The 25,743-nt window shown below is 39.0% G+C and overlaps 1 protein-coding gene across 1 annotated transcript; it reads left to right on the forward strand.

Moving 5' to 3' along the window:
* The first annotated feature begins 331 nt into the window (after positions 1 to 331).
* On the forward strand, positions 332 to 24,697 carry LOC137198110 (homeobox protein MOX-2-like). Its single transcript, XM_067611769.1, has 3 exons — positions 332 to 1,292; positions 6,830 to 7,002; positions 24,148 to 24,697. The coding sequence occupies exons 1-3, from the start codon at positions 806 to 808 to the stop codon at positions 24,373 to 24,375; spliced, it is 888 nt and encodes a 295-aa protein (XP_067467870.1). The 5' UTR covers positions 332 to 805; the 3' UTR covers positions 24,376 to 24,697.
* Positions 24,698 to 25,743: the final 1,046 nt, after the last annotated feature.

Below are 25,743 nucleotides of genomic sequence, written 5' to 3' on the forward strand. Positions count from 1 at the left end.
ACATATCAACTTGAACCCCTTTAAGTATTTTATCACTGCCAATGTATTTGCAGTAATTTCACCACCACATAAAACTAAGAGTAAATCTTATGTCACTTTTAACTAACATCCAACCATCAACAGAATAACAGACCATGAAAACACAGATCCTAAGTTCTCCGGCTCCACATCCAACAACCAACAGCTGACGCAATGCATTTCCTAGAAAAGTTTCTGCAAGGTCAAATAGCTCAGCTCCAAAATAAATTGCCCACTTTTCCTGAGGCAGTGCTATAGGAATGGTTCAGATTTATTGTGCGTTGCATTTTGGAGGATGATCACATGCATGTGGTCAGTAGCAGTGAGCCAGTGACCAAGCCTACCTCTCAGGTTACACCCTATATATAACATCCCCCCCTCTGCCTCCTCCTCCTCCCTCCTTCCCTCTCTCCCTCCCTCACTCTAGCCAACATAACTTCCCTGGAAGCTCCCTCTCCTTCCACACTGGTCCTGGCGTTCTCCGCTGTCATCTGAGATCCTCCTCAGCCTCTCACTGTTTACCTACCATCCGCCTGTCAACCGTCTGCATGCTCAGGATTACCAGAGACCTTTTCTTTCAACGCCACCGTCTCTGCCTTCCTTCAACTGGCTTTCTTTGGGAATTAGGGGGGTCTGGAGTTCTGAACTGAGAGGGGCTGCAGAGGAGGAGCTGGGACCTAGGCTGCCCACATCCCTGACTCCTTCTCTTCTCTCCTTGCTTGTTGTTTGGAGAGTTTTTGGTTGAATCGGCCAGGCAGTAGTGAGGGTTTGGAGGACACCCCACACCATGGATCACTCTCTGTTTGGTTGTCTACGCAGCCCTCACGTCCCGGCCCAGGGCTTGCACCCTGCCATCACCCAATCGCCGCTGACCCTGCACGGCCGGAGTGACCATGTCTCCTACCTGGACTTACCCAGCTCCTCACCCCCTTGTGGCTACCGGGGAGGAGATGACAACAGGGTGTTTGGTGGACCAGCCCACCGGGGCCACCTGCCCCAGCAGCTGCACCCCCTCCACCCTCAGCACTCTCCCAGCTGGCCCATCCCCCCGCAGATGCCCCCGCCTAATGCTCGGCACAGCGTTTGTCTGCCGCCACTCGAGGCCACAGACCCGGAACTGTGCGCAGGGGGCCCAAAGCTGTGTGGCACCAACCCCGGGCTGGGCAGCGGTGAACCCACAGGGGCATCGTGTGTGTCTGGGGAGTATGGCCGGCAGAGTCTGTCATCAGATGACCCTGACAGGAGGAGCATTAAAGGAAAGAATGAAATTTCAGGTAAGATGTTTCCTAAGCTTTATGACAGTCAAACAACAGCAAACAAATGCCAATAAATAGCACTGATTAACAGATTAAAATCCTGATTGGTTCTGAAAGTGTAACTGTTATTTACAGTGTTCACAGCTTCATATTTTAATAGAACCTGCTCTTTGACAATTTTATTTCACCTCCTTTGCAGAAAAAACTGCTTCTCCATACGCATTTTTCTTGAAATGTATTTTGTTAACGTCAGTTTTCTGTTGTTTAGCCTGCAAAAAAAAATCTTCATCTTAACAAGTCATTTAGCTTTTAGTGAGTCCAAAATTCTTATTTTAAGACAAGAATTGGAAGATTTGCCATTGTGGTGAGACTGTTTCACTCGTTTCCATCAAAAATGAACTGTCTTTTTTAAGATGAAATGTTGCAGACTGAGTTTTTACAGTATATTATTGGTATTGACATTATTCTATTATATTATAAAGTCCCATAGTTTTCATTCCATATTTAGACAAGTATTTTTGGAATCTCTTTTAAACTATTAATTGTGATACTGATGATACAGGTGGCAGATTTTTTTATGTGTGTGTCTTACACCTAAAAATTCAAGTGAAATTAGATCTAGATCTAAAGACTTCCTGAATGCTTGTAAACATTAAAAAATAAAAAATAATAATGCTGGTATTTTGAATACATTTTTAACTCTCCTTTCATAATCTTTTTTAGTTCAGATAAGTACGTAAGAAATTGGAAAGAAATTTTAAAAACTTCATTCAACTATTTGATGATAAAGCTATTGTTTTATACCTATAATCATCTATTGTTAAATACAAAAGGCCAAATAAATTTTCAGCCATTGTAAGATCAACACACAGAACAAGTAGAACAAATAACTTGATAAAATAAACTGATAAAAGATGATAGAACTGTAAATACAGAGATAAGCGGCGTATCGCCAGACTCTATACTGTCCACCGTGTGAGCTGAGTTGATTCTGTTGCAGCTGGTCCAGAGAAGAGTTTGTCAGCCTCAGACTCAGGAGCCCATTAAGGGTCCATTAACATGCAGACAGGCTCACAAGAAATGTCTTTGTCTGAAATTGGTTGTATGTATATATCTAAAAACAATATAAGTAACTTGATGATTTAATGGGTTGAATCATCATTTCTATGGGATATATTTGGAATTAGGATCTTAAAATAAAGGATCTTTAAAATTGACCTGACAACTCTCTTTGAGGAAGTAAAACTGAGGTTTAGGTGGTAGGAAAGATTAAGAAACCCTGATTGTAAGATTTAAATTAACAAAGTTATTTATACTTTTATGTGTGTGAACATATATAAATATGAGCATAAGGATTATTTATATGGACTCAGTGTTAAATTAACTCTGATCCAATGCTAAGCATTAAGGAGATACATTGAAAATTGAAAAGTTGAAATCAACCAATTCTGGACCGTTAATGGGATTTTAAGAAGATTACTGTCAAAAATTTGACCAGACACTAAAAAATAATGCCTTAATGTTTTTCAGTAGTTGGACTTCATTTTTTTTTATTCAGTTAAATTTTCTGTACATTTTATTTCCCAAAAGAAAGGTCTAAATGCTATGCTAAATGTCAAAGCCTTGCCCACACTCCCAGCAATTCAGATCTGGAAATATTGAATAATTTATTTATTTTTTTAAAGAGACTGAATCTAAAATATGTCAGAATGTAGAGTATATCATAATATACAGCTTTTAAGCCATTGTGGAAAAAATGAATTTAAAGTACTCAGAAAAAAAATCTATAATCTATAATTCCATGAAAACTGAGCAAATTTCATTTGCTGATGAAGATCAGATGGTTTGATCAATAGCTTCAGAAAAGCTACTAAATGGACCTCATGGTGAAGTTGTTTTCACAACACAGTCTCACCAATCAGCTTATAACATCCATCCACCAAGTGTTTTTAATTGTAAAATGTAAATGCTCCACAGGTGGCTAGACTCCCTAAAGTCCCAGACAGAATACAGAGCTCATGACCTCAGTTTCCTCCATGGCAGATATTACCACCATGACTGAACAAATTAATCTGTACTGTTGGCGGGACTTATTGGTGAAAAAATGAAAGTGATGGTGAAAGCGCAGGTCACGTATCCACAGCATAAAACTTAACTTCCTGGCATAAATTTTAAAGCTCTACATCTGCACACATATGCTCCCCATGAATATAGCGAAAAGACACAAAAGATCCTATCTTCTCTAGCATATATTCAAGATTTAGCAGGCACCATATCTGCATCATTTAGCCGCACTGACGAGCAACTCAGAGCCGGTGCCAAGTGGAGAATTTTCCGATTCCCCTTGTGTCAATGTCCCAGCCAGGAGAGAGGGAGCCTTGAGTGACAGATTGAACACTTCGAAAGGATATGCTGAAACTGCCAGCAGCCTAACCCAAATCCAATTTCCTAACTCTAACTTCATTGGCACTTACAGAAGCCACAGCGCTTTTATTACAAAGTTTTTTCTGGACTTGATGTCCTTTAAAAAAGGATCTAGTGATGATGACATATACGTAGTTATAGACCAACAGCCCTGCTAAGAACAGTCTGTGTGAATGGTGAAGCTGAGAAAAATTACCTCACTATTTATCTACTACAGTGATTTCTAATGTCACAGTGACTGAAAGCACAAATCCACTGTAAATTAAAGATGAGAAGAAGACAGAAAGAAGCCAAACAAAGTCTGCTAATTAATTAAATGGACTGAATGAAACAATATGATTCTAGCCAGTGTCTTTTTGCGATTCTAATAAACATTGAGTGTCTGTAGTCTCATGTTATGGCAAAGACAGCGTCTCTTTCCTGGCACACTGTGGTTTGTCAGCACATCCCACATTTACACAACTAATGAAATGTCAGCTGGATTTATGCACTGCAGACTGGAGAATAAAGTAGAGATTATTATTCAGTGTTTTCTCACTATGAAGGATTACTTTCGAAACGCTCCGTTCATTTTCACCATTCACTGACCACAAATGCATAAAAGGGATACTTGAAATGCATTTGTAATGACAGACAATATGAGTGAGGAAAATATGATTTCATCCTTTAAGCATGAACAATCGGGGGAAAGCTTAGTGTTTATATGCAGGAAATATTGTAGAGGAGGACTAAAGTGCCTTGTTGAGGTTATATTAAAATGTGGCCTGTGGCTCTATCTAAAACATCCAGATGAACTATGAAAATATGGTAAATTAATTTATAATATATATATATATATATATATATATATATATAATATGATTTCTTGTATCTGAGCATGGCAACTACAGTATATAGTTAAGAGAAAAACTGTGGTTATGTCAAATACACTATGGCTAAGGTTTGGTTATGTTTAGGCAACTGAAACACTTATTTAAAGGAATAGTTTGACTTTTTGGGAAATTGCCAAGAGTTAGATGAGAAGATTGATACCACTCTTGTGTCTGTACAGTATATTAAGAGTGAAACCATTATATCCTTTTTTGAAAAATTCTTACAAAAACTAAAGTTGAAAAACAACACATTGTGGTTTTACAAGCAGTAATGTGCGAGACTATTTCTTGGCTGGGAGCAGTGACTTCCTGGAGTTTTATTGATTGGTATTGATCTCCTCATCTTACTCTCTACTAGAAATTTCCAAAATTGCCAAACCAGAGGGGGCACATGCCCCCTCAGATATTTGAGATTGGATGGCTTTAGAAGTTGTTCAATTCTATTTTCACAATAGGATAAAGCTGAAAACACACCACTGCCACAGTGTCACACTGCATCAGTATAGTAGTTACCTACGATACAGCGTGGGACAACAAAAAGCCATGGGTGAGTTGTCTATTTTTGATTAATAACTTGAAAAAGTAATAATGTGAGCAGTAAGGTTATGTTTTGAAAGCAGCAGTTCAACCAATAATTTATTAATGTTTTCCTCTTAGATACAGGCACAAGTGAAATACTGTGAAAAGCAAGCAACAAACTAGTAAATAACATCTGTAGTTGGGCCAACATTGTATTGAAGTACAGAACAGCTTTTTATGTAGAAAATTTTTTTTCAGGGTCAGTGAAGCTGGAAAAAGGACAGTGATGTGAAGTGTTGTGGGGCGGTGCCTATCCGTTGCTGGTCTGAGGGTTGTACATAGAAAATAATAGGGGCGGCTGGTCCGATGCGTGCCATTTGGGGGCGCTGTGTTTTGGCCTTAAGAATTTTTAATTAGCCTCAATAAAATAGCATATAAACTAATGTCACTTTTCTGTATGTTATTATTCATCAACAAGCTAGTAGAGCCACAGTCGCAGAAGTGTTGCAAATTAGGGTTGTGTTAACCGCAGTGTCAAGTATGAATAACCAATCTCAGCTCATGCCATAAAAAGAGCTTTAAATTTTCCTATTTAAAGTGACTTTTGCATTAGTGGATCTAACTATAATGTTAGCTTGTTGTCCTTTGCTATTATTAACAGCTAAATTATTTTGCCAAAACTAATTTGTAGCACTGAAAAGCATCAGGGAATGGACGTAAGAGGATTTTTTTTTTTTTTACAAAGAGTTACAAAAGCCTGCTCACAAAAACCAAATGCCCAACCAGTTACTTTCCTCTGGTGCTGGAACTGGTTGTAGACAGTTACTGATAAGGAGGCAGTTGGATTATAAACCAAGCCAAAGCTAAAGCAGACAATTACATGTAACAACTTGGTTTGCATAATATATGCATTGTGCATTGTGCAATAATATATACCACATGACGCCCCTGTGCCAAACAACTCCTTCAAGGTGAGGGAAAGTGGTTACAGTTAAAAAAACAAAAATCCATCATTAATTATTAGATTATGACAGACTGCAAGCTTTGGTCGCCCACATTAAAACCAGTCTTTTACACGCCCATCTGTCAACCCAACCTCCACACCTCTACTTTTTGCCTTGCTACAGTGCTGTAGATTCATCATTCTGGGGTGGATCTCAACATCTCTACAAAGAAGACAGATAGGGCACGTAACACAAGTGGTCAGACAATCAGACAGGTTGTAAACAAACATATTACATATTTTGAAAGGAAAAGAAGGCAAATGATTAAATCATTATTCAGACTGCTTCAAATGTGCACAAACACTTCACTGTTCAATTACCCATTTTGGGTGCACTCACATGAATAAAGTGGTTTAGATAATCTGGCTAAACTGTTGGCCTATCATAGGTATTGCAGTGTCCCCAGATCTAGGGCTGTAGTTGCAACTCAAAACAAATTTGATTTGTACAATAGGTGCTAAATATGAGTGTTAATTCCAAAAAATAGTGTGACTAATTGTCTATAACATATACACTCAGATTGAATTCTACCATATGCATCACCAATGTCCCGCAATAAATGGTGATTGGCACTCCTAATCGTCTTGCTTTAATTTTATTTTTGTTTCAGATGGGCCCCTGCAATTTATCAAACTCCCCCCCCCCCCAATGTTTTTCAACCCCCTTTTTTGTTCTTCCTCCCCCTCTCTTTTGGAGACTCAGCTGTGGCTGGAAAATGTTCTGTTTTTCATTTCAGAGTCCCAAGACGGGAGCTATAAGTCAGACATGAACAGCAAGCCCAGGAAGGAGCGCACAGCCTTCACCAAAGAACAGATCCGGGAACTGGAGTCCGAGTTTGCACACCACAACTATTTGACCAGACTGAGACGCTACGAAATAGCTGTCAACCTCGACCTCACGGAACGACAAGTACAGTACCTGCTGAATGATTGTGAATCACTGTGAGGGCAGAGAAACAGGAGGAGCAGGAAAAATTCTACAAGCTAATGTGCTGCAAGCCATGAATACAATTACAGGAGGATGATATGAGCCGTGACTTTTATTGACCTCTGTTTGCAAAGATTATTACCAGAATTGAAACAAAATTGACAGGTCTCACTAACAAACACTTGAGTCATATTTTGACACCAGAGAATAGTATGATAGCTTTTTTAAGCAGAGATCCAAAAGAAATGTCAGGGAAGGTAATAAATCACCATAGTAATACTGTAGTCATCCTTTGTCTTGAGAACAGCGCTCATGCTTTTAGTCTTCAAAGATATAATTTGCCATGAAAAGGGGAAGATCCTCAGAGGAGTACATATACTCATGGTATACTCTGATAAAAGTGAAATTTGTCCATTGATTTGTCCATGTAAATGTAGTTGAAAGTAGAATGATATACAGTGTTTGGCCTTAAATCCTTGATCCATTAATCTTTTAAGGGAGCAGTCCAACCTTCTGGGAAATTGGTCCCTTTCCCAGGCTCAGATAAAATAATAAATATCAGTTTCATATCTGTGTGTCCAGAACAGACATGGTTTGTGTTTGTGTTTAGCTTATCACAAACACAGAGAACAGAGGGAAACTAGATGATGTCCTGTTAACATTTTGTTTGGAGAAATAGGCTATAAATACAAAATTTGTTTCTTGAGCAACAACTGGTTTGCAAGGTGTGAACACTATCATGACTCCACAAGAAGCAGAACTCAGGAGGCTTGTGGCTGTATTGGTGAATAGCTTGCTACCTAACAAAATGCAAGATACAGCTCGGTTAGCAGTTTTTGTGTCCTGGACATATCTCTGTACTGGACGCACAGAGATGAAAGTGATACCAATCTTCTTCTCTGACCCTGGGTAAGACATCAAACAGGCGTATTTCCAAAGAAGTTAGAATTTAAAATGTTAGTTTGTAAAGATTTAATGGCTGCTTGATTGTGACTGTTGATGTTGTCTTGAGGTGCACAGGATTGAAATGACCCAAAATCAGCTCTGTCCGTTTATACTATGTTTCTATGCTACTAACTTTCCTAATATGCTTTGGAGAACATTGAATTGCAACATGAATTATTCATGGGGTTTTTGTATGCAAAGTGCAATACAAGTTCTTAGAAGGTGATCAGGTTTTTTGTTTTTTTGTTTTTTTTTTTACATTCCTAACAAAACAAAGACCAAAGAAAAAGAACAAAATAAAAGAACAGTAAAGCTACAATAATCATAAACAATAAATGAATAAATACAATTAAACAAAATAAATATATATTTCAGGAGTAAAATTAAATCAAGTTTCCGCATAAAACAAAACAAAACAAAAAAAATAAAGCTGCAAGCAATGATTATCAGGGCTTTGCACCTTGCACACATTGGGATGTGCCTGTGTTCAGGACCGGGCTCTTATCGGACATTGCACAAACAAGTTAAATATCACCTCCCATGTCCACTAGTGGCACTAGGGAACACCCACTAATTATACATCATGTTGCTGTATATCAACTGTAGACCACATCTTGTAAATTTCAGGTAAATCAGATGATGCTTTTCATAAAAGGCTGACTTCCTGTTGTCAGTAGGTGGGGCTATGACTATAACTCAATATTGACATGTAGATGTGTTCAGACCAGAACACTTTACAAACACCAGAACTTTGGGGCAGATTGGACAATGTATATTCAAGTTACAACAACTTTTTCATGGCAAATCATCGAAGTTCACCACTTTGCCACTGAGTTCAATGAAAATTCACCATTTTGATAACTTTTCATCGCAAAGGTCTTTAGATGACACTTACTAAATTTCAAGTCAGTTGGTATATATCTCAGGGATGAGGTTGTCAAAATACAATGCTTGGAAATGGCAAAAATCATGGAAAAATTGCAAAGTAAAATCAAAATGGCTGACTTCCTGTTGGACTTAGGGTATGGCTCCAACAGGCTTTTTTGTGCGTCTAGACATGATACATGTGCCTACCAAATTTTGTTCATCTACGTCAATTCTGAAGGAAGGGCTTCGAATTGGAAATTTTCTAGGGGGTGCTATTGAGCCATTTTGCCACACCCATGCCCAAGATCCATAAAATTTCTGACACACATGCAAAGTTTCATGACTTTTTGAGCATGTTTAACCGTTTGAAAAATGCGATTCTTTGGGGAGAAAGAGTAATAATTAAAGCTGCAAGCATTTGACATTGTATGTAGGAGATAACAATTATTCGCTGTGTCCACTATGCGGTGCTAGAAAACATTTTTAGGCCTTTTTCATACATGTGTTGGCTTGGCTTGTCTTGGTTTGACTTGGCGCATCAGCGCAGCACAACAGAGATTTCGATCTCAGAGGCTACCCTCTTTAAAGTGTGTCTTTTAATTGATGAGGTGCTTGTCTTGACTCAAATAGCAGTGGGTTGTATACATCATGGCTGTTACTAATGGTCAAAGTCTAAGTTGTAAAATGATGGATAGACAAATTTCATTTTGGAAACCAAATCAATGTGGCATGGTTTGAGTCAGTGTAGCCAAAATTGCCAATGGAAAAAGCCTATATTTTGATGTATAGCAAATGTATACCACACACTTTAAATTTCATGTAAATCAAAGGAACTTAGTCACATAAGGCTTGCTTCCTGTTGCCAGCAGACAGTGCTACACAAGTGCATCATTCATTCAGCAATACATGTAGTGAAGGTCGCCTGACATGCATATGCAGTGTGATGAATATCTGATGTTGCACAAAGGAGTTAAATACCACTTCCTGTGTCCACTATGTGTTGCTAGAGAGCACCCACTAATTATGCCAATTTGTCATATATCTTTTGTAGACCACACCTTGTAAATTCCATGTAGATCAGATGTAGTTTGTCACATAGTGCTGACTTCCTGTTGCCAGTAGGTGGTGCTATAACTATGACTCAATATTGACATGTAGATGTGTTCAGCTCTGGACTCCAATCAAGCTTGTGAAATTTGGGGCAGAATGGACAAAGTCCAGTGGAGTTACAACAATGTCCTGTTCTATGGCGAGACATGAAAATTGACCATCACACCATGCCAGGGGCGTTCAATGAAATCTCATGATTTTGATAACTTAAGATGAAGCCAACCAAGTTTGAAGTAGGTCGGTTCAAATCTCTAGGAGTTTGTTAAATTACATTAATTACATTAATTGTAATTAGTTTCAAATCTCAAAATAATTGATACATTTTTTATTTTTTTAAATAATTTACCGAACGCCCCTCTTGGTAACCTCCCCCCTTTTGTGCAAGAAGTGTTTTAAACTCGACATGATGGGAATTAAAGCAGTGGAGTTGCACATGCAGCGCGAAACACAAAGCTTCAAAATCAAGCTGGCAACAAACACCAGGTATTTCGCAGTTCTATTCTACTGTCATCTCCACCACACCTCCACCCCCACCCCCATCATCAACAACTGGGACCGCAGCACCACATCTTCGGACAATTTTTGGTTGTACGCCTACATTGAAAGCAGAGGTACTGTGGTTGCTGAACACCGTAACAAAACACCAGTCCTACAAGTCAAACGAAGGAGTTGGAGACTTATTTCGCGCCATGTTCCCCGACTCTGACATTGCCCGCACTTTTGCATGCAGTGCCGACAAGACGGCCTACATTGGCAAGTTTGGATTAGCCCCGTACATTTCGGAGCAGCTTGTTGCAGATGCTAACAAGGGTGCGTTTGTTTCAATGTTTGACGAGAGCCTCAACCAGACCACGAAAACGAAACAACTGGACCTGCACGTCTGCTACTGGTGCGAAGATCACATCCTGTCCAGATATTTGGGGTCGCAATTCATGGGACATGGAACAGCCCAGGATTTACTGCGCCATTTCAAAGTAAGTAGGTGGCAAATAGATTGAAAATTTCCTCTGCCTATCACGTATGCACGTATGTGCGACCAAAACTGTCAATATAAAGCAGTCCAGTTCAACACCACTGCACATGATGTAATTAAGTTAATATCTTTCTGACAGTGTCAAAAGTGAACATTGCTATATCCTCCTGAGACCCAGGGGGAAAACGGTGTTTTGATTTTAATTTTTTTAAATTATATTTTAAGGTTTGGCAGGGCAAAAAATATGTCGACAGACACACAAACATGCGCGCGCACACACACACACACACACACACACACACACACACACAAACACACACACACACACACACAAAACACGCCATTTTTACTCTTACTTTACTTCCTCATCTGGCTCATACTCATCACCTTCTCCTCTCTCATCATCTGACAACATCTCTGCCACAGCAACAGAGCTCAACAGTATAAGAAATTGGGGAAAAAAAAGTACCAAATCCTGACGTGTACTATGGTACACACTGATAAAGTAACTGTTTTTCCCTATGAAAGTAAATGAGTTTTGTTCTGCAAATTCATACAGATCACAACTGACCTGTTTACTCACTAAATTAATCAAAATCCTACAATAAAAAAAACATTTGAACTATGAAAATCATGCTTAACTCTCCTTTTCCCATAAAACATGCTGATTTTTATGCCCTCCATTTTGAAAAGAGTGGGAATGGGAAAATGGAAAGCACACAACCACTAAATGTGATGTCACTTTTTAGCCACAGCTGTCCCCTCTCAGGAATATCAGGACTCATTAAAGTGGCATGTACAGTTAGGGAGATGTTAGCAAAAATAAAATGTGTACTACAGTACACAAAAATGACTAGCTGGGTCTCAGGAGGATAATTATAAAGGTAAAAGTTATGGCTGTTGTATTGGATCACATTATATTGTACAAGTGGTGTTTATATTGTTGGTTCTTCAGCTTTAACTTGTGTCAAATGATGTTGTTATTGATACCTTTTCTGTGTCAGCCTTCCATCCGTTACAAAGATAATATGCTGTATTACAGTTTGTTAAATCTTTATCCAGTGTGATTTTTATATGCTTCATGTGCTTCATCATTGTTTATTCTCAGGAAGGTGCCAAGGACCTGGATAGGCGTAAGCTGTTGTCTGTCTCCATGGACGGCCCAAACGTTAATTGGAAGTTGGAGCTACTGCAGCAAGAACAGGCAGAGCAGTATGGGGGCGCTCAACTGATTGTAGTAGGAAACTGTGGCCTCCAAGCCTTACATAATGCTTGCAAAGGCAGCTTTGTCATGTGGCAACTGGACAAGGTTCTGAGGGCCATGCACACACACACAATTTCCACTGCCATTCTGTGGCCACTGGTGGCTTGAGAACCTACCAGCTGTGGAGAGGGCTTTAGAGGTATGGCCTTCAGTGACCATGTACGTGGATGCAGTCAGGACCAAGAGGCTACCAAATCCAGGAACCTCATCTTTTGACACCCTTGAAGCGGCACAGAAAGATCCTCTCATCATAGCAAAACGTCACTTCTACATGTCTGTCATGAGGAGCTTCAAACCCTTCCTGACCACTTACCAGACAGATCAGCCAATGATGCCATTCCTTGTGAATGATTTGGCAGACTTGATGAAGGTAATTATATTCTACTACTGAGCTTTGTTTGTATTTCTGATTTAATACATATATACATGATATGACATTTATATTATACCAAGAAGCAAAGCAGTGTTTACATATTGATACATTGTCCAGTCAATATGGTTGTAATTATTTGGGTTACATTTTTATCTTTTCTGTTCAGTGTATTTTGTGGCATTTCATCAAGAGGGAGGTCCTTCTGGACATCAGTCCACTCCAGTTAGCCAGAATAGACGTAGGTGACAAAAGAAATTGGGTCCATCCTAAGGAAGTGAACAGTGGCTTTGGTGCAGAATCAACCCTGAAGGTAGTGTATCAAGTTATTGTTTAAAATATTACCAGGACCCAGAAAATGGATTTCCTAGTTTTTACATAGGTTACTGTCATTATCCCTGTCAGGAACTCCAAAGACAGGAAAAGACAGGAGAATCATCTGTCTCTAAATGTAAAAGAAACTAAGAGTGATGTAAATAGCATCTAGAGAAGTGTTAGGTATCCAGAACGTGCATATTATTACTATGAATTTGCCTGGTTCTTATCTAGTACTTTGTGTGACTGTTAAATAAAGTGTTTGCATTTTTTATTGAATTTTGCCTGTGCCTTTGCATTGTTTCTTGCAGGTGACGTGATTACACAGCACTTTTGTGACTTGTCATCCATTGAGGCTAGAAATGACACCTTCCACTCCTACCAACCCACTGAGATAAGGGTGGATGTCTTCCTCCATCATGCTTTCCAGAGCAAATGCTACTCTGAGCTATGGGAGAAGAAGCTTCTTCTCCTATCGCACGGCCAGGCAACAGTGGAGAGAGGCTTCTCAGTAAACAAAGAAGTTGAAACTTGCAACATGCAAGAAGAAACAATGGTCACCCAGCGACTGATCTGTGACTATGTCACTGTTTGTGGGGGTGTCCTCAAGGTCCCCATCACTAAGGAGCTGCTGTCCTAAGCTGCATCAGCCAGGTCAAGGTACAGGATGTACCTGGATGAGGAAAAGAAAAAGAAAACATGAAATTGCATCACAGCACCACAAGGCAGCTGCTGCGTGCATCGAGGAACTTAAGAAGACGAAAAAATGTCTGTCTGAGGTGGCAAAAGTTCTGTTGGATGATGCTGATCAGCTGGCCACACAAGCTGAGGGAAAGGCTGGCACCCTGAAGGCTCATCACCAAATCAAACATGCTAAGGACGCATTACAAAGACAAAATGGCGGAATTGCAACAGGTGGAGGAGGAACTGAAGAAAGCCTGCCAATCCATGCCATAGCTGTGACAAGCGTATATGTTATACTGTGTTTTTTGCAAGCAAAGTGTAGTGTTTTTAAAAATGAAACTTGTTCACTGGACCAAACAGTAATGTTTTATGTTAAAATAAACATTTGGGTAAAATTGTTCTTAACCCTGTGTAATTGATGTTGTGTTTTTTTTCCCAATTGTGTTTATTGCGACGTTTGTCTTAAACTTCATTTCAGGTGGCATTAAAAAGTCTTAAAAAGTCTTGAATTTAACTTACCTTAAGTTGTAGGAACCCTGAATACAATAGGGCCTTTACACTGTTGGTGCTATAAGCCAGCGTGTCACGCCCAATCCCATTTGTGATATCAAATGGCAATACTTACTAGTACAAATATAGTTGCAAATTTTCATGAGTTTTTGCACATCCTAAAGGCCCCAATCGTGTGTTCGTATAATGAAAATTTACACTTGAAATCCAAAATGGCTGACTTCCTGTCTATCAAAAATTTCCCCCAAAAATTATTTCTCTGGCGACTGATGATCCCACCAAATTTCATGAAAATCAAAACAACTTTGTTCTAAAATGGCAGCTGACTTCCTGTTGTCAGCTGGTGGCACTATGACTATGAGTCAATATTGATACGTAGATGTGTTCGGGCCTGGAGTTTTATCAAGCATATGATATTTGGGACAGATTGGATCAAACCTAGTGGAGTTACAACAACTTCCTGTTTCATGGCGAGACATGCAAATTGACTGGCATGGCACGTCAAGGGCATTCCACGAAAACTAATGAGTTTTCATTGCAAAGCTCTGAAGATGACACCCACCAAATTTGAAGTAGGTCCACTCAAATGCCTAGGAGGAGTTTTTTAAAATACAACGCCTACAAATGGCAAAAAAGGAGCAAAAATAAAAGTAAATTCAAAATGGTTGACTTTCTGTTGGACTTACCGTATGGCTTCAAAAGGCTTTTTGTGTGTTTGTACATGATGCATGTGCCTGCCAAATTTTATTCACCTACATCAAATTTGAAGGTGGGGGTTTCAACTTTGAAATTTTCTAGGGGGCACCCTTGAGCCATTTTGCTATACCCAAGCCCAAGAGCCATGCCAGTTTTGTGAGCTTTCAAGCATCCCTAGCCCCTCAAAAACAGCTTCCTTTTTCATGGTGAATAATGCATCGCCATGGCAACAGCTTTTGATGAAAACTCAAAAGCTTCACCATTTAGCATCATCAGCATCTTACAACTTAGCTGACCAAATTTTAGCTGGATCTGGGCCTATTACTTCATGTTGCCAGTAGGTAGCGCTATTACTGTGATTCAATATTGGCCTATACATTTCTTTAGACCAGGACTCTTATCAAATATGTGAAAGTAGGGAAAGATCTGACAATGTTGAGTCGAGTTACAACAGTTTGTTTTGCAAAGGCAAAACACTGAAATTTGCTTTGTCGCCACAGCAAAGGTGATCAATGAAAACTCACAATCTTCTCAATGTAGCTTCATCCAGGTCTTAAATCATTTCTGACCAAATTTGAAGTGGATGTGTTCAACCTCCTGGGCAGAGATCGCAAAAGTACAGCACCTGTAACTTCCTGTTGCCAGTAGGTGGCACTGTAACAATGAGTCAATATTGACACACAGATGTTTTCAGGTTGAGACCTTTTATCAAGCATGACAAATTTGGGGAGGATTGGATGATGTACTTTAAAGTTACAACAACTTCCTTTTACATGGTAAAACAAGTTTGCAAAAGCGTTCAATGAAAACTCAAGATTTTGATAACTGTTCATCACAAAGGTCTTGAGATGACACAGACCAAATTTGAAGCTCTCAGGTTAAATCTGAGAGCTTCATTTTAAAAGCAACACCTGGAAATGGCAAAATCTGTGCAAAAATTGCAAATTAAATTGAAAATGTCTGACTTCCTGTTGGATTTAGGGTATGGTTCCAAGAGGTTTTTTTGTGCTTCAGGGCATGATACATGTGCATACCAAATTTTTCTCATCTACGTCAAATTTAAAGGGGGGGCTTTTAATTTGAAATTTTCTAGGGGGCACCCTCAAGCTATTTTGCCACACCCATGCCCAAGACCCATAAAGTAATACATTTTTCACCACTTCTGACAAATGTGCAAAGTTTCATACATTTTCGAGCACATTTAGCCCCTCAAAAATGTGTTTCTTTTGGAAAAAGAAGAAAAAGAAAATAATAATAATAATGATTCCTTCACAATACAATAGGGACTTCGCACCGCTAGGTGCTCGGGCCTTAATAAATAAAAAATGCAGATCAAAACACAAAAAACTAAGGCATTGCTTGGCTTAAGTTGTGATGATGTGTATCAGCTAGTATCAGTAAAAAGAAAAATGTTTCATTTCACTCATTTAAACCAAATGAAGGAGGTTTCCGATTTTTCCATTAATGAATGAATGTGATATTTATCCATAAAGACAATGATATTAACCATGAGGGGTGCACGATTCAGGAAATCTCACGATTCGATTCAATTCAATTCGGATTCTTGGGGTCACAATTCGATTCACAATCGATTTGCGATTCAAAACGATTTGCGATTCAAAATCGATTTGATTTGCAATTCAAAATCAGTTCTCAATTCAATACATTCATAGATTTGATTCTAGATTGATGTTTTGAGTTACTCTTTCCATTTGCCTGCAGTAGACACTTTTATAGGTCTCAAAGAAAAAAGATCATGCTCAATCAAATGTAAACATTTGCTACTCAATGTCAGCCTAAGTAAGATTTCTGTCTTGTACTCCATTGCTTGCGGCCTCTCCATGACACACACTTCACTTGCTTCTTGCCCCTGGATTTGGGTCCGAGGTGGCGTCATTGTGCCATCTATGGGATTTAGCAAGCCAATTCATGTCAGGAAAAAATGGAAAACAGCGTCATGGCAAGGCTGAAAAATGTGAATTGATTCTTGGAATTTCTGAATCTTTTCTGAATCGGCAGAGATAGAATCGCGATTCTTATGTGAATCGATTTTTTTGCGCACCCCTATTAACCATGTCTGATATTTCTTTATAGAGACTATCTAACTAGAAGTGGTCAGGGTACATAGGTGTTACATTCATTAGGTGTATAAGTAAACAGGTCCCGCCATGTGTTTCAGTCAAATTTTTTCAATATTTAACCAAAACATTTATCTCATAACCAGTGCTTTGAGTTGCCTAAACATAATCATAAATAAGCTGTTATATTGTTGGTAAAACAAAAGAAATATTTTGTCTGTGACCATTTTGTTGATACAGAACATTCATCATGAACATTTTGTGACATTGAGCGTTGCTTTTCTTTCAAAAAGTGTCTTCCGTTGGAGCACCCTGGTAACTGAATGGCTACTGCGCATGCCACATAACTGCATCGTCCCTGGTTTGATTCCAGCCATGGACCTTTGTTGCATTTCATACCTATCTCTCTCACTATCCAAAAACAGTGAAAAGCAGGACAGGACTGATTATTGTTAAATGACTGGTGCAGACAACTTATATAATAAAAATATGATTAATAATAACAACAACCAATAGTGAATGCAAACATTTCATGAATGAGGCCCAAAAGGTAAAGAGTCATCATCATCTTCCACTGAGCAATGAATTCCAAAACATTTAAAGGAATAGTTCAACATTTTGGGAAATACACTTGCATTCTTTCTATCACATGGGGCTAAAACACATGGGCTAGACTTGTAGCCATATTTATAGTTACACATTTAATACAATAAAACTTGCTCTAATAGTTCATTTTTCTATGAGAATCCTCTGACACAGCGACATCCATCACTTTGTGGATGGACACACATGATATATGGCTCCCATTAAACAACTGTAAAAGATTTCACCAGAGAAAAAGCCGTCAGTGTTTTGACATTAGCATACTCATTATTATAACATTAGCATGCTCAGAGGCTAATCAATTCCAAACCACTGAGTATCCTTGAAATATCAGCATCCTGATACTGATCCTGATACTCAGAGAGTAGAGAGGTATTAACAATTTCAAGGACATCATTTACCAAACAGTTGAGAACACTTTTAAACAACTTGGTGAGTATTGGGTCAAGAGCACATGTAGCAGAGCTTGACTGTTGTACTACTTCTTGCAGCTCATAACTTTGAATTGGAGCGAAATTGGAGAGGGTGATGGCGGTATGGCACTAAGTGGAAGAAGAGAAGTCACTCGCAGCAGCAGAAGAAGCCGTTATTTTGTTTCAAATGTTAATAATCTTGTATTTAAAATATGAGGCAAATTCGTTGCATTTTTGTGATGAGTGGAGTTCAGCAGGTATTGGTCTGAGGGGATTGACCAGTTTATCAAATGTGCTGAACAGAAACTTAGAGTTATTGTATACTATGGTATACTATGGATGGCAATGTCAAGCCATTGGTAAAAATCTCAATAACTACTGGATATATGGCAATGAAATTTTGATTGAATTTAATTTTGATGAATCTATTGACTTTTCCTTTAGCACCACCATGAGCTTGATATATAGTATGTGGTTATAAAAGTGTCATGAAATTTGGTGAAATTCATGTGCCCCTTAGGATGAACTGAATATATTGTATGTAATAATGTGGTGATTATCTGACTTTGTATCTAGCTAATCTAATTAATTTGCCCAATACTAAGAGCCAAACTAATGACAGCATGCTTGCCTGCTAAATTAAGATTGCGAACATTATACCTGCTAAACATTACCCTGTTAGCATTGTCATTGGGAGCATGTTGGCATGCTTATGTTAAGCACAAAGCTTAGCATGGGCAGCCTGTCTCTCAGCATCATGATCCCGGGCTGAGGAGTCAAAATGGAGCACAAACATATGTGTTTATTACAATCCAGAGAGAGAAAAATTATTAGAATTACAGATTTAAATATGTTGAAAACAGCAGGAGGGTTAACATGAGAGCAGGGGGGATGAGCTTAGACAGAAATGTTATTCAGCAAGTAAAACAGATACTGATAAAATGGTGCAGTGCTCCTGGAAGCAAGGCAAGTCGCAGCATGATCAATGTGCTGCTTCACTTGTGAGCAACCTGCTGCATAGATGGGCAAAATCTTCAGGGTGAGTGTAAGTCAGCAGAGCAGTGAGAGCCTCCTTCCAAGTGTCAAGCTCACAGCTTTGCACAGTGTCCTTCCAGTTCTGGGTCACCACAGATGATATCCCTACAGTAAAAGTCTGCTTTTACTGACACTAACCTTTCGCATTGTAGTAAAATGAATGGCAACCAGTGGCTGTCTGCCTCTTCCTCAATTTGTTAGTACTGGGCTAAATTTGTACAAAATAGAGTGAAGCTTTAACTTAAGATTTGTCACTTCCTGTATGTGGGGAAGATTTTCTGCCAGTGATATAGAAGGATGAAACAGCTATATATGTGCAATATGTATAAATCTTTGGTAGTCCAGCTTTGTTGTACTCCAGATATCTGTGTATAGGGTTGATGTCAGTCCAACCATTTCTAGCTGCACTTCTGTCCAACATCAACCCCGCAGTCTCAGCACCCCCACATGCACAGTGCTTTCAGAGGTCTGTTGGCTAAAACCAATCAGTGTTTTGGCTGAGACAGCAGCCAGGACAATTCACCCAGGACTTAGGCCTTCCTGTCTGGAGCCCAGTCCCTCAACACTCCCCCTCATATTGGCTGCTTCTCCATGCGTCCCCAACACTAGTCCAATAAATCTTTGCATGAGGGTTGATTCTAAATCCTGAGACATTTTAACATCTTAACTGTTATCTTAAAGCTTTGGCTTCCCACCTACAGTACTGTACAGATTTACAACTCATGTTAAATTAGGTTGTTTCTTTAATGAGTATTTTAGTGTCATAAAATACATCCTCTTGCCCTCTCATGGCCAAACCTAATAGCTAAATAGTAAATGGTGAATGGGCTGTACTTGTATAGCACCTTTGCTAGTCTTCCGACCACTCAAAGCGCTTTTTACACTATGAGTTACATTCACCCATTCACACACATTCATATGCTGATGGAAGGGGCTCCTATACAGGTCCCAACCTGCCCATCAGAGGGAATCTAATCATTCACACATTGATGGCACAGCCATCAGGAGCAATCTGGGGTTTAGCATCTTGCCCAAGGATACTTAGACATGTGGACTGGAGGAGCCAGGAATCGAACCACTGATCTTCTGATTAGTGGATGACCTGCTCTACCTCCTTAGCCACAGCTGCTGCACTAATTAATATTTTTATATGAACAGTGGATCAAATGACTGTGTATTGTGAACAGTGTTTGTTGTAAAAAAGTGAATTGTCTCCAAGGCTCACTTTTAGTTCATTGTTTTGGTTTTATGGGCAGATAGACTGTTTTGGTTCATTCTGAGTGCAAAAAAAACAACAAACCTACTACACACTACCAGCACCAAAGCTGGGGCAGGCTAAAAGCAGGTTAAGAAGGAAATATCCTTTGGCCACACAACATTTGACAAACAGTATATAACTTTTAAAGTGGTTAAGGCAAACTTTTTAACGAACAGTTGTCTTTTTACACATCCAGCAACATTAGCATCCTCATTGGAGTCATGTCTGTGTCCACTTACTGATTGTAAGTCCAATATTCACTCTGCTTTTAGCTCTGGTTTGGTCTCTACCAACTCCTGAGAAAAATATCTGTCTCTCAAGCTACTAAATGTGCCACTATGTTCACCAGCTAATATCTAACTGTGCTGTTTGGTACTGGGCAGGTAGTGTACAGAGGGTTTATCAGAGCTTATTCATTGACAAATGATAAGAGCACTGAGACTGAACCTAAACAATAAAGTTGTGTGATGTAAAATCAAAACAGTAAGCTGAAAGAGGCTAAAAAGAATCTTAGAGAGACATCTTAGCCAAATAATTAAGACACATAGCATATAACTGTACTGTCCACTCTTCATTTCCAGCCTTCCTGACCCTTCACTAATATCAGCTATCTTTTTAAATGACACACAGCTTTAAATGCATTGGATGGACAGAAACACAACTCCAAATGAATTCTAATGTTATTTGTATATGTTTAATGTATTAGGCAATTGATTGCTAACACAGTCACCATATCAACTTTATTATATGGTTAGACATTTTGTTTGAAAACTGTTTTGTTGTCCAGTCATGCGAGAATTAATTTCAATCCATTCATTTCTCCTCTGGGGGGCACAGCTCACCCAGCCCCATCAAAAGTGAAAAAGGTCCACATCCAATAACAATTTGAAGTCTTTGGTGCACCCTAACTACATACAAATAAATGAGCACAGTCTCATGAATCCACTGTGCATGGTTGAAACCTATGACTTTCGGAAAACTGACTTAATGTTAATTTTTAAAAATTATTATAAATAATATGTATATGTTGTATAATGTCAGTTACAGGGCACCGTAAGCTGAGACCTTTTGAAGTTGTTGCAGTTATTTAGTGACAGACAAAACACAGAGTTATAGATTTTAAATTATAGTATATATAGGTTTATAAGCACCAAGTCATTTATGACAAAGTAGAGGGCAACCGATACTGGATTTTTGGAGCTGATGCCGATATTATTTATATTATTCTATATGTTCTGTTCTATTCTAAGCTTAAGCTTCACTAATGAATTTGTCTTTATACTAGGTATATATATAAAAAAAAAAAACTTAATGTAATTAGTGAAGTCACTGGCAAAATGTCTGATGTCCTCTAGTGTCTACCAGTGGTGGAAGAAGTAGTCAGATTAGGTTAATTTATTACTTAAGTAAAAGTAGCAATACGACACTGAAAAAAAATGTTCAATAACAAGTCCTGCATTCAAAATCTTACTTAAGTACAAGTACATAAGTAAGTACTGTCAGCAAAATGTGCTAAAGTATCAAAAATAAGAGTACTCATTATGCAAAATGGCCTAATTTAGAGTGTTATATATCATATATAAATTAATTTAAATTAAATTAATTTAATTTAATAAATTATTAGAATATTGCTTCATTGACATGTACATGTGAGCAGTATTTTAATGTTGTCATGGTAGAGCTAATTTTGACACATGAAACTGTTTAATAATCTACATATGAAATGCATTATTATTAAACAAACTGATCATATATTTTACATATAAAATATTGATCTGAAAAGTAAAGCTGTGAAATAAATGCAGTGGAGTAAAAAGCACAATATTTCCCTCTGAAATGTAGTGGAGTGAAAGTATAAAGTGGCATCAAATGGACATACTCAAGTAAAGCACAAGTACCTCTGAACTGTACTAAAGTACAGTACTACATACCATCACTGCTCTACTAAACCACATATTGCTCTGATGCTTACCTTTCAATCTGCTTCATTACTGACTGTACTGACAAACTATAGCTGGCAGATGTGATAAGCATGAGTGACATGGTGGTTGTCAGGGACAGGGTTCACGTTACATTAGACCCCATAATTTATAGGGAAAATGATGGGGTCATTGTTCATTAACTTTCCGGTATGTATTTCACAAACTAGTTAGCAACTTACGTGAAGACACCACTTGACTTTGACACCGTCTGCTCAGCTGTAATGCAAATTCTGCTACATGTGCTGCAGACAGTGTTGAGAGTATTATAAACAATGGAGTCGGAGTGCGCTCTGCTGGACAAACTATGTGATGACACTATTTCTAAATCACCCCAAGCATCTTTTGCTGTGTTATATGTTGTGTTATCGGTATTGGCGCACATATACGCCAATACCGATGTATCTGTGATAGGCCAATGTCGGCCGATCTATGAGAAAGTGAGTTTCACATATACTCAGTAAATTTAACCCTCAGTGGCTACGCAGCACTATCTAAAATAAAACCTACAGGATAAGAGCACTGTGAAGTTGCCACAGTGATGGACAAGAGGAGGTTTGGGAGAGTGTGTACGTGTGTGTGTTTATAGTGTGGGGTTAAAATGCAGATTGGTGGTGTAAACAGCGGGGAATGGATGGTGGAGGGTCTACAGGGAGGGAGAGTGTCAGAGAAGGTGGAGGAGTGGCGGGAGGACTAGGGGGTGACGCTTGTGTCATCGGTCCAAATTGGATGTCCCTATTTTAGGCAGCAGCTTATTCATCACAGTGAGAAATGCAAATACTAAATAAGCTGTGGATTCAGGGAAAGGAGGCAGGGGGACGAGCCAGCAGGCCGCTGTGACCCTGCATCAGCACATATCTGTGACACTAACCACAACACCACACTAATCAGCTAATCATTGGCTCACACTATCACACTATTATACTCACACCCAGAGGACAATAAAAATTCACCAAGATGTCAGCCAAACACACTTATGCATGGGTGTACACTTGAAGACATAATTATTTCTATGAGGAATCACACTGTGTTTGAGTTGGTGTGCAGCTTTGGAGGAACAGCTTTGAACTGTTAAATGGGTTTCCCTGGTTGAAAGCAAGACATTCTGCCCACTAGATTTTGACACTGAATATCATGTGTACAAGTGAAAATTTTGGACCAATGTGGTGCCAGAGGAAAGGTCACAAGGTCACCAGAATCCTAGTGGACTATACCAAATTCAGTGAAAAATCTGACTTGTAGTTTTCCAGATATCTTGTCTGGAACCAAAATGAGGGTCAAGGTGAACACAGATCTTCTATTTCTATGGTAAATCAGTAATCAAGTAAAGCCTAAACTTTGGAGTTATACACCTGAGTTGGTTCTGTTAGTTGTCCGTCCAGCAGTATAACAGTATAAAACTGTGGTGAGTAGTATTTGAGCAGTCTGAACACATTTCCAATAAAGTGGTGTGTCAGCCGGAAAAAGACTGTCCACAAAGGTTGTGTATCCTCGCTCATTCCTCCTCAAGGATCTCACCTCCTTCCTTGAAGCAGAAATAAGCTGATTGGAGCGGATTTCATGATGGCGGACCAGAACTATTTGTGGTTCAAGCAAAGATCGATCAAATAACAGAATTGTGACATACCCACAGAGGGAATTTGGAAGTGAAAAGAATATCTCAGGAAGATACCCACTTTATTTGTATAATTCAGACTGCTGAAGCCTCATTTTAGCTTTGTCCCACATCTTACGGACTAGAGGAATCATTAGAGAGATCAAAAACTCTCAACGTACATATACCATGAGAGCTTTGTATGAGGACAGACTGCCCAAAACTTCTTATACTTTCCTTTAAATGTTTTTAGTACAAAAAGGATATTTTGTACAGCCAGCTGTCTGTTGCATATGTTGTGGAGTTGAGGACATACATAATACATAATACATAATGGATATCCTTATCCACTGGTTTCTTCTGAATGAGCTGCTCTGTAGACTATAAAAAAAGCAATCATCATGTGTGACAGTTGATTTGTGTTTCCCCTCAGGTGAAGGTGTGGTTCCAAAACCGCAGGATGAAGTGGAAGCGCGTTAAGGGAGGCCAACAGGGAGCAGCAGCACGGGAGAAAGAACTGGTGAATGTGAAAAAGGGGACATTACTGCCATCAGAGTTTTCAGGGATAGTGGGACTGCAGCACTCGGCCAGCTCGCCAAGGCTGGTGACTGAGGAGGACAGCCGCGAGAGTGACCAGAGCTCAGACCATCCTCAGCTATGACCTTCCATGGTCCTCCTCCTGAGGGAAGGGTTACTGGACAGAGCAGAAACAAGGGAGATATTGGTGAGATGTAAAAACCTATGTATGTATACTGTTTGCTGTGGGATGAAACAAGACTCAGAAAACATTCCAGAGACGCTTTGCATTGATGGAAGGGTGTGGATTTTGCACTGTCAAGGATTTGCTTCAGTCAAATTCTACTGTACGCCGTTGAGCAATCAGTACAAAAATGTAACATTGTGTTTACAATGAACTGGAAACACTCATGCCTTTGAATTGCAATAATTTATCAAAGCCAAAAGAGTCCCAAGAAGACTGTAACCATCTTAAACATTTTTCAAGTTATTTTTCTATAAATGATAATCATCGGATTAACTTTTTTTTGCATCTTGCTTCCTCTGACACTTTTAAAGTTTACATGTTCTTTACTCGAAAAAATGGATTTCTAATGCAAATAAATTAGAAAAATTGAAATCATGTCTCGGTGGAGATTCCTTAGCATGTATACACTTCAATGAGAAGACGCTCTCTTGATCGATGAGTGTGTTTTTGTGTCGTCGACATTATGTGAGTGTGAATTCTAATTCATGCACTGGTGTTTTGGCCATGAAAGCTGCAGCCTCTAACTTGCAAGAGCAGCTGGTGATTCACTGGTTTGATTCAGCTCAGGCTTTCAGCTGCTTTGCAGCTTTTCAGTTCCCTCAGACGCATCTCAGAGCTGACTTGTGATCAGGGGTGTTGCTAGGCCTATTTTAGGGGGACTTCAGCCCACCATAATTTTTCTTTAGCCCCCCCAAAATAAATGTACATCATTAGTTTAAATCATCAGTAGTGTTTTCTCATTTATTTTTCATTAAAATTGATCGAATTGTGCCATTGCGTCTCCAAATTCACAATGTACCTAAAGCACCAGGTGCTAGGACCTGGGAGAGGCTGCCACTGCTCTAATCCAGCATTTCCATCGGGTGTGCTGCCCGCTCTGCAATTCCTGTACCATCTTTGGTAGAGACTGTAACAGTAGCCATAAACCACTGATGTTGGCTAAAACTTTACCAAGATAAATATCATATACAGAATGAAATAGTAAGTAGTTACAGAGTGAAGATACCAAGCTCCAATATGAAGAGAATGAACAGTGTTCATTTTGGGTCTTTTCATACATGAAAACATGGAAATTAAAATTACAGTAATTCTGTTTTTATTTTTATTTTATACCTTACTCTCATGATACACATATGAGATTGTAATTAGCGGCTGCGGCACCATTATCAAGCGTGTGGAGGTGCAGGGTGTGGGTGTGTTTATTTGTAACCGCCATGAAACAATCAGAAAATAACATTTTTCGTTATTTAATTTAATAACGTTTTT

This window comes from Thunnus thynnus, chromosome 15 (assembly GCF_963924715.1).
Source record: "Thunnus thynnus chromosome 15, fThuThy2.1, whole genome shotgun sequence".
NCBI classification, from domain to species: domain Eukaryota; kingdom Metazoa; phylum Chordata; class Actinopteri; order Scombriformes; family Scombridae; genus Thunnus; species Thunnus thynnus.